The sequence below is a fragment of the Antrostomus carolinensis genome, unplaced genomic scaffold (genome assembly GCF_000700745.2).
Source record: "Antrostomus carolinensis isolate BGI_N321 unplaced genomic scaffold, ASM70074v2 scaffold13401, whole genome shotgun sequence".
NCBI lineage: Eukaryota > Metazoa > Chordata > Aves > Caprimulgiformes > Caprimulgidae > Antrostomus > Antrostomus carolinensis.
In genome coordinates this window covers 13,831-24,005 of record NW_010293555.1, presented here as the reverse complement: position 1 = coordinate 24,005, position 10,175 = coordinate 13,831, and the positions used below count along the sequence as shown (strand labels likewise).

The 10,175-nt window shown below is 51.1% G+C and overlaps 1 protein-coding gene across 1 annotated transcript in view; it reads right to left on the bottom strand.

The window, feature by feature from the left end:
* Window positions 1-2,866: 2,866 nt before the first annotated feature.
* UBE3B (ubiquitin protein ligase E3B) overlaps window positions 2,867-10,175 on the bottom strand; it is a 20,100-nt gene continuing 12,791 nt past the window's right edge. Inside the window, exons 20-26 of the mRNA XM_010177319.2 lie at window positions 10,043-10,173; window positions 9,585-9,650; window positions 7,084-7,142; window positions 5,274-5,456; window positions 4,746-4,857; window positions 3,850-3,942; window positions 2,867-3,398 (exon numbers count right to left, since the gene is read on the bottom strand). Of these exons, the coding sequence (XP_010175621.1) occupies window positions 3,207-3,398; window positions 3,850-3,942; window positions 4,746-4,857; window positions 5,274-5,456; window positions 7,084-7,142; window positions 9,585-9,650; window positions 10,043-10,173 (836 nt within the window). The 3' untranslated portion in view covers window positions 2,867-3,206. The remainder of the gene's footprint in view (window positions 3,399-3,849; window positions 3,943-4,745; window positions 4,858-5,273; window positions 5,457-7,083; window positions 7,143-9,584; window positions 9,651-10,042; window positions 10,174-10,175) is intronic.

Sequence of the window (10,175 nt, the reverse complement as noted above, 5' to 3'; positions counted from 1 at the left end):
GCTCCCCAGTCCGGTCCCCTCTCCCCCAGTGGCCCCAGCCACCATTCCCATCTGAGCAGAGACAGGCACAGAGCACTGCTAACCCCAGCCCTGCCCTGGGCCAGGCTCACCCCCCCACATCCCAGCAGCACCCACCCTCTCGTGAAGTACCCCAGATTTAAGTCACAGCACGCTGTGGGACCACGCAGCACTTCTCCAAGCGAATTCCAAGACACAAGAACAAATCCTGCTTCAAACAACACTGCCAGGTCCCTCGGGGCTCAGAGGCACTCGTGTCACCATCAGCAGCACCCCAAAGAGCCCCTCTCTCCAGGGCACCTGAGCACATGCCCCAGGAACGAGCCAGACAAAAGCAACTGCAGCCTCATGGCAGAGGCACCAGCGCCCCAAAATGCTGCTCTCCCCTCTGCCCCATACTCCGAGCAGGAGCACTACACCCAGGGAAAGGAAGAGGAGACATCCCATCACCTTACTGAGCCCAGGTTTATTTTTCTCTTCCCTGCATTGCTGATACAAGAGATGTCAGCAAGGTCTCCAGAGCAGCAAGTCTTCTATAGAAAAAATAGTCATTAATCTCCCCTGGCAAAACCCTCCTCCCTGCCCTGCGAGGAACACCCGTGGAGAACTCAGCAGCGCAGCCAGGGACTGACACACTCACAGCCCCCAGCTCCGCCAAAACCCGACTAAAGCCGCCCAGTCCAACAGGAATCAGCTGCTCCAGAAGTGCTGTTGTTACAGACACACTCACCAGGGCGCTTACTAGACAATCACGTTAGCTACAAAACGGGATGTAGTGTCTCATAGCAGACACACTCACCAGGGCGTTTACTAGACAATCACGTTAGCTACAAAATGGGATGTAGTGTCTTGTGGTGCAATATCTCCAGGGTTGGAGGGACCCAGTGACGTCTGCGTTAAGATCTTTTCTAGGAACTGTATTCCTGAGGAATGGAGGGAAAAGGGGAGCAAAGATTTTATTTCACTGTGTTCAACAACTTGCTTCGTGGAACAATCCTTGTGCTCTAGTTAGACACACTGCATTGCCCTAGAAGATAAAACAAGAGGCCCTGTGTGGTATTTTGAAAGTCTGACTGGTAGAAGTCAGTGCTTAAACCTCAACTACGCAGCCAACAAGTGCCTGATGCTGAAATGCTCTAGGTAAAAAATAATTAAAAAGAGATTTACTATCATCTTTAATTTCTCTGGATTCAGAGTCCAGTATCCAGTCCTCTGCATGCAGACATTCCTGTCCTCACTCACACTTCCCATCACTCCTGTTTATTACGGAGCTGACAGAGAAAACAGGATCCTGATGTTGCTTTCCAGATGCATTTCCAGGCATTGATTCTAAAAAAAGGGTTTCTTCTCTGAAAACCAGCTGAAGCAGGAGAGGAGAGAAAGGTGAAGCAGAGGCCGTATCTACACTCTTGTTGAACGGTGCCAAGTGCTCTCTGGTCTGTTTGAAACGTGCAACGTGTCGTGGTTCTGAGGGTCTTTCAAAGAGCCCAGGGAACCTTCTCCATGGGGAGATCCGTGCTGTGCTGAGCGCACCCGGGATGTGAATCCCCGTGAGATGGGCCAAGGCAGGCGGGAGGATGAGGTAGGGAAGGGCAGCCTGGAGCTGACCTGTGCAGCCCAGCCAGTGCAGAGGGACCAGAACGCAGGGTGAGGGCCACCAGTGCCACAGGAGGGCAGGAGGGGAAAGGAAGACCAGGGGAGTTACTAGCAGCCTCTGTGGGAGCTTGTTCTATAAGTGAGCAGCAACGGGGGAAGGGGAGGAGGTGACTGGTTTTTAATCCTGTCCCAAACAGGAGAACGTAGGTGGCTTTCCAGGAAGGACAGAGCAGCCCAGGAGACAGCAGCCTCTCCTCTCACCTGGCCTGGGCTGAGGCAGGATGAGGGACCAAGGCTGGGAAGCTGCAGAGAGACTTTAAAAATCAGGCTCTGGACTTCTGAAATTGTGAAAACTCTGAAATGGCAGGAAGGGTCCAACCCTTCCCAACACACACACACTGCACAACCCCCCGCTCACACCCTCCCGTTCAGAACAACCTGAAAAAGCTGCCTGCTACAGGCAAACATCAACTGTTAAAAGTAAGGCCAGAAAGAGACAAAGCAACCAAAAATAAACTTGGCAATGAAGCAAACTGAGTGGCTGTCACACAGAGGCCGTCCTTGTTCAGAACGGCCCATCTCCCTAACAAAAGAGCCTGCAAACAAAGTGGAACTTCCATCCAAGTAAGAGGAATTTTGCCAGTGGAGGTTTCCAGAGGGCTCTTGGCAGCTCCAAACAGTCCCCTTCCAAAGAGCACAGGGGGTACCTGCCCCGTTTGAGCACTGTGCTGCCCGGGCTGCGTGGCAGCTCCTGTCCTCTGGAAACTACATAAAATTAAACCTTTTTGCTCCTGAGCAAATTCAGACAACAAAAATCCTTTCATCCAAAGCACAGGCTCTGGCAAGAGCTTGGCAGAGGCTCAGCTGGCTCAGCACACTGACCCCCATGCCTGCTGCTTGAGCTCTTAACCTCCAGTGCTCTGAAACCTTCCTGAGAACGGCAAAGTCCATCTGCTTGTGTTTAACCTGCTGCTTCTCGACTCTGGGCAAGTGGTTCATTCTCTGAGACAGACACAAAGGCCTCGCACGGCGCGAGGGGACCCCACACGGGACCTGTCCTGAGTGACCTGTGCCCCTTTGTAGCACATCCGACGCTGCAGCCTCGCAGCAGCTCGTCTCCTCGTGGGCTCTGTCACGTTTCTGCCTTTGTGCAGCTTCCCACAGACTGACTTCCACCCAGTTAGAAACTGGGACCATTTCCTGGGAAAGGAAAGAGAAACGCTCCCGGAGCAGCAGCTGCCCAGCCTGCTGGGGGTGTTACAGTCACTAATCTGACTGGCACTTTTAAAGTTCCTTTTATGCTTCCCTGGGGTTTGCTTTTAAAGACGATTTACGTGGGTGTCAAGTGAAGTGTATTGGGTCAGGCCCATCACCTCCTTCATCCTGGAGAAGTGCCCAAGAAGAGCCAAGCTCTGTCAAGCCCAGCAGCTCCTCCCTGTAAACCTCTCTTACCAGCTGCATCTCTCCAGCCCTCGAGTGAGCAGTCAGCTCCCGCGGAGCTGATCCGCTCTCTGTGCATGAAGGCCTCCACCTCCAGCAGCAGCCAGCAGCTCCGAGAGCCCCCGTGGCAGAGTCCAGGGCCACCACGACAGCTAGGACAGCTCGAAGCCCGTGTTCATGCTGATGGCGTAGCGCAGCTTCTCCCGCAGGATGCTCTTCTTGCTGTAGTTGGGAAGCTTGAGGAGGTTGAAACAGGTAGAGGAGGTTGGGAGACGCCCGCCTGGCTCTTTCTTGCGGATTGTGAAGAAGCCCCGTAGCACGCTGCCCAGCGTGTCACCCGTGTCCTGCAACAGGGCACAAACCCATCAACCTTCCACTTCTCTGCTGTGCTCCTTCTGAGCAGGGTGCCTGTGCACAGGGCAGAGGTGCTAACACAAAACTGGGAACAGGGAAGAGACAAAACTCAAAGCCCTATCTCCCCACAACATCCAGAAAGGAGCTTCTCCTGTAACCACAACCGGCTTTACACAGGCAGGGTCCCTTCGCAGGGTGTCCAGGGGAAGAGGGTGAGAGGAACGGGGCACAGGGAGGTCCCGAGGAGAAAACACAACCCCAGAGACAGGGAAAAAGAGCCCCTGTGCTGCTGAGCGTGGGAGGAGATGGGTGCATCCTGGTAGTGTAAGGCTGTATCTTTATGCCTTAGTTTCCTGGTCAGAGATGAGGAAGCTGGGCAGGGAAGGAGCTGCCAGAAGCCTGGCAGGGAACACACGAGACACGAGCAAGCGGGGTGCCCACCTGATCATCAGACACTTCCACGCAGCGGATGGAAAAAGGAGGCTTGAGGTAGGCAAAGCCCAGAAGTGGAGGCCTGGAGCAGCTGGTAACAAACTGAAAAAGGGATGGACAGTGAAAGACAGCGGCAGTGAGAGCGGCCTGGCTGGAACAGACACGCGGCTGTCGCAGTCCCCAGACAGCTGCTTGGGCTGGCGCTTGAGCACCCCACTGAATGACACCACTGAGCACTAGTGCACAGCTCTGCTGGCCTCTGAACACAGGGCTGCTCACCCTGACACAAGAGCACTGATGGGAACTCTGCTTCCACGCCTGCCCCTCTGCAGGGGAGCAGGACGCTGATTTTAAGGCATCAAGAGTTCTGACACTCACAGAATCACAGGCTTGGTGCCATGAGCACCTCCCTGGGGAGCCTGTTCCAGGGCTCCACCACCCTCTGCCTCAAGAACCTTTTCCTCATGGCCAGCCTCACCCTCCCCTGCCACATCTTCCTGCCATTTCCTCTGCTCCTGGCATTCGTTGGTGGCCAGAGAGAAGAGATCAGCGCCTGCCCCTCCTCTTCCCCTTGGGAGGAAGTTCTAGACCCCCAGGAGATCTCCTCTCAGTCTCCTCTTCTCCAGGCTGAACAAACCAAGTGACTTCAGCCTCTCCTCACACCCTTCCCCTCTAACCCCTTCCCCAATGTTGTGTCCCTCCTCTGGACACTCTCCAGCAGCTTTAGATCCTTTTTCTCCTGTGGTGCCCAAACTGCCCCCAGTGCTGGAGGTGAGGCTGCCCCAGTGCAGAGCAGAGCAGGAAGCAGAGCACTCCTATTGCTGCAGGAAGCTCCCAGCTAACAGGAGAACAGCCCTGGCCCACCCACCCCAGATGGCAGGTTCAGCTGAAGTGGCTGCACTCACCTTGAGGAACATGGCTCTCTCCTCAGGGCTGAAGTCGTTGGCGAGGATGTCCCAGAGCCAGATAATGACCCGGTGACTCCCGTGGAAGCCCCCATAGTACACCGTGTGTTTTCTGGGGAGAGAAAGGTTGTGACAGGCTTGTGTCTCACTGCAGCTGGAGGGTCACAGCTGACACGTGCTGGAAGGATCAATACCTGCCACGAGTCAGGGTTCACTGCTACAGCTGACACTGCCAGCATTGAGCCCCTGCTAATACTGGGCACTTGATTAGAGAAAAGGGAAGAGCAGAGAGAAATTCTGCTCTCAGGAGTCAGTGGAGGAAGAGACCCTTCCTGTTCATTAGTACTTTGTCCAAATTAGCTTTAAGGAACATGTTCTTCAGCTCCATTTGTCTGTCTGCTCCTCAAATTTCAGTTAGGAGGAGCAGAAAGTCAGGAAAGAGTCAGTCTCCTGCAAACCTCCAAAGAGCTCTGTAATAAAACAGCTCAGTGTGCTGAGCGAGGCCAGCAGACCAAGTTGCTCACTTACTTTAAGTCCTCGAGGTCAATCTCAGCATTGTCACCAGAGATCAGCCGCTGCAGCTCCGGGGCAGAAAACATCCGGATCCATTCGGGCTTGATGATCGACCTGAACCCACTGATGAGCGCCGCTGTCTGGCTCTTGATCTGTGTGTGCATCCGGAAGTGAGCCATCAGGTGGATGTAGCTGATCCTGTGTGTGACAGGGAAGGTGGCAGTGAGGGAGCTGGAGCAGCAAGGGACAACCCCCTCACCAGCACAGGGACAACATCGCTGACCCGTCTCTCCAGCCCCAAAGGGACTAGCACTGCCTGGAGACACACTAGGCTTTCCCCTCCAGGGCCCTGCTCTTTATTTAAGCAGCAAGAGCTGTTCTTCTGCCCAGAATTTGCCCCACACCTCCCACCTCTGGGACTGTCTGCTCATTTCTTAGAGCTTCTTCCCAACCCAGGGGCTAGCTGGGTCTAATAAACACTTGATCAACCTTGGCCAGACAGCAGCTCACAGAGGGGAGCGTGCATCCAACTCCTCTTTAAAGAATCAGATCCCCAGTCACAGGCACTTCCCTAGGTTTGAAAAACAACTGTCTGGTCTCTGATGCCACCTACACTGAAACCCATGGCTGGAGAATCAACACACCAAAAAACACTTCACAGATTTCCACCTTCATGCCCGGAGCATGGAAGAGGTGCACTGCTTATTAGGAGGCATCATCAGGCTTCCTCTTCTCACCAACAGTCAAAACAACAGAGTTTGCTGATTCTTCTTCATCAGCTCCAAGGCAGACAGCACCAAAACCACACTGACGGGGTCTTTAGGTAGGTGACCTCCCTCTGCCATTAACAGAACTGTTTCTGGATTGCTTCCACTTATAACATTTCTCCTGCTCCCTCCCAATCTGTGTGCACATCTGCACAAAAGCTTCAAAGTTTCGGCTGTAAGCGAGCAGGACTTTCAGCTTTCTCCCTGAGCTGAATTCTGACAAGCCAGAGAAAGATCTTTTCAAACACAAACTCCCTGGTCAGAGCTCAGGAAGGGAAAAGACTGGGAACATCAGATTGCAAAACGCGAGTAACAAAGACAAATCCTCAGGTAGGATCCAGCTTTCACTTGCCATTAAAGAGAACAACCCCCAGATTACCAGTTCAAACACACATCTGCTTAATAGATATTTTATCCTGCTTTTATGATCACTGAAGGGTATAGAGAAGAAAAAAACCAAACAAAACAAACCAAAAAACCAAGGAAGGGAACAAAAAGGTGGGTTTGGTTTTCAGGCTCCAGAGTTGACATTTATGATAACTATCTAAAAGCCGGTTATCTGTGAAAATAGCTACAGGGCCTGGTGTCTCCTCTGATTTCATGTGTCTCAAGTACGACTGTCGACTACATTTGAATTCACCACTGTCTCTTCTGAAGAAGAGTGCTTTATACAACTGCCACATGTTATCATTCTGAGAAGATCTGTCTGCTCCAAGGTGTCTTTGAGCATCTGTGCCCTCTATGTTCACGACTGTGTGCCTGAATTGCTTTGAATCCATCTGTCTGTATCTATCACCGTCATTAAACCCTGCAGAATCTCACAGGCTGTGTGCCTTTGACCTCAGAAGCGCTGTTTCAAGAAGTAAATTGTCAATTTTTATTTTGCAAATCGAATTTAATACAATTTCTGCCGATGAACTGTAACCAGTAAATTCTATTAAGATATTTATGTGCTCCTTCTACTCCAATCTATCTCAATTCATTCCAGATGCAAGCCCAAGGAACTAGAATAAAGTATTTTGCAGTGGTGACCTTAAAAATCTAATTGCTGTACTTACTTATTTTCATTGGTAACGGGAATGGTCTTCCCTCCAGGAACAAGTTCATGGCAAACAAGCTGAGGGAAGAAATGATTGTATTGCTAATTACTGCCTGGAACCACAATGGAAAGAAATGCCATGCTAGGCTGTTACCTCCCCATAAAACATTCATTTTTACAATAAACCAGTAGGATTTAAAATCTAAGTAATAATCCCACTACTGCCTTGAACCAGTTTCATTTAACTGTTAACACTGTAATGGAACAGTGGGGAACTCGGACTCTCCCACCAGTGGAGCCAGCCCTTCTTCCAGGAAGCCTCCTCCCTGGTCCCATCCATCACTGCTGAGCCACACACAGATCAATTCAAAGAGCCCTGGGGGACTGTCACCATCCCAGAATCCAGAGGCTGAACAAGCTCAGAGCCTTCACACAGCTCAGTCTAACAGCATAACCCAAAGCTGTCTGCTCCACAGGTCTCATCTGGGGCCACCCGAGTGACAGAGCTCCCCAGAGTTCACTGTCCCTTCAAGATGGGCACCTGAGGCACAGCACAGAGAGCGCTCAGGAAGGAGCTCCTCCCTGCCCTGCCATGTCCTGCCAGGCCAGGGCCTGCTGCTCACGTGCCAGTACTGCTTGGGGACAGCAGCAGGGACCCTCTGGGTGCTTGTGACAGCAGCAGAGTCATGAGTCATCTCTGCACCAACACTAAGAGGCAGGAAGTCATTATTCACATATTTCTGTGGCTTCTGTGCTTCAGTTCCAGGTGATTTCCAAGAAAGGAAAGGCTGGATGAGGCTATGAGCAACCTGGTCTAGTGGAAGGTGTCCCTGCTGCTGGCAGGGGGGGTGGAACTGGATGAGCTTTAAGGGCCCTTCCAACCCAAACCAGTCTGTGGTTCTATGATTCTAAAGCCCAGCACAGGGAATGAGCTCAGCTCCCCTGTGCCCAACACAGAGCTGTACCCAGCAGGGATGCACAAGTTCATTCAGGAGCCACAGGGTTACCCCACCTGGCTGCTTCAGCGTGGCCAAAGCACAAGGCAAACAGGAGTCTCCTGGTTTATTTTGAAGTTTTGAGTGCTGCAGCCTTCCACGTCCTACTGCTGGGCTCTCATATGCTTTATTTTTAAGGTGGAAAAAACCTCAAAGCTAGAACCTCAGCAATCCTGAGGCAGCAGCAAGGTGCTCAGCTCACTATGCAGCGGCTGCAACCTCTCACCTGTGTGGAGCAGGGCTGTATCAGTGCTTCCCATTCACCCTCACAGCTTTGCAGGTGCACTTACCCTGCTACTGCTGCTATCAGACACCTGCAAGCTAGATCCAAACTAGTCAGCTTAGGAAAAAGAAACTGCAGCACACAGAGCTCTCAAGGACAAGCTGCCCCAGATAAACACTCCGTGACTTAGTGGTCTCTGAGCTCTGTGCCACTGCATCCACACTGCTAACAGTGCTCAGGCTCAATGTTAGCTGGAGTCTCCCCCCAGAATTTGCATTTTTATCTTATCTATCCATATTTTCCAGCTATGCACACACAGCATCCCAGAAACCAAGGCACAAGTGCCACCAAGAAGCTTCAAGCATTCCTGAAGGACTGACAAACAACCTTTTCTTCTCAAGGCCAAGAGATCTCTGACGTATTTCAAGCTTTGTTTAAAGAAAAGGAATTCCTCCCTACTCACGTGGATTCTTCTTTTTAAAAGAGTGGAAAATCAGTTATGCAGGAAAAGCAAAAAACAATGTTTTTCAATTAGAAAAGATCCTGGCACTAAAAAAATTAAGGGTCAGAAGGCAACCTTTCTGTAGAAAAAGCTGTTCTCTGCCCACAGCTAAATATTGAACAAAGCTGCAGAATCCTGGGGCTGAGTTCAGAGAACCTCTGAAGCTGAGCCAGCCTTCCAGCACAAGCATATTTTTTGTAAAGGAGAGCAGAGCTAAGCCCTGACCACAATCAAACACAAGGTCATTTCCTAGTCAGCCCCCTCAGGATTCTTGTTCAGATAAGCCAGTACCAGACACAAGTAGCAGAGCAAAAAGCAGGCTGTGTAGCATGAGCTGGGACACACTGCCTGGCTTTCAGCTACTCAAGATGAGCTCTCAGAAAGCTCAGCAGAGAATAACAGCTGTCTACTGCTGGCAGCTCAGACTGCAGGTGTATTTCTCTGCTCTAAGGAGTAATAAAAAAGCTAGGACACCTCCTCTGCTCTGCAGTCAAACCTAGTTCTGCTGCCAACTGCTTATATTCATAATCTGCCACTTGTGGCACCACAGGCTTTCCCACAGCAGTGGGCAACAATCCTCAAGATCCTTCATAATGCTTCAAAGGCTCTTCTGATAGCATCAGCCAGAGAAGCGAGGGAGACTCTCCTGTGCTAGGATCTAACCAGGGGAAAGAGGGAGTGCCTGAGCCAGGGCTGTAGACTCGGACTATCAGTGCCCAGAACTCTGCTTGTCACCACCTAGCATGGGTTTGGAACAAAGCAGAGATAAGGTCCAACACAGTCACTGAATAAAAGCCTACCTGACCCATCACATCTTCATCGTAGGACAGCGTTAAGCCCAAGTCACTGATATCGCCATCGTAACGCTAGAGGAACGTCAGAGAAAAGGACAGGTCAGTGTTTGGCAGCAGGAACAGCAGCTCTGCATTTCTGTATTACTTTTCCCCAGCAGGCATGAGGCACCAAAGCATAAGAAATACACGAGTTGCTCTAGGTTATGGGGAAATTGCACAAGAGCTGAGGCTAAAACTTGGGATTTCTCCATTGCCAGATTCAGGATTACACCTTCAGACTCTTTTCTCATCCCTGCTTGCCCCAGTAAAAACACCCGACAGCTCCCTGCCAACCTGCCTCAGAATCACCAGTTACTTCCAGTGTGTTTTTAAACCTGATCCGTACCCCAAAGGCATTTGCAATTCTAGTATTTCTAGCAGCCAGTGATAAGGGAGTTGAACAACAGGAAAAGTAATGCTCAAACCTTAATTGAAGTGAGATTTTTATAGAACTCAGAGTCCAAGGAGGGAAGTTCATCTACAGAGCTGTAGAAGACACTGTGGTGGTGCCCAAGTAGCTGACTCAAGAAGAAGGAAGCAAATGGTACATCCACAACT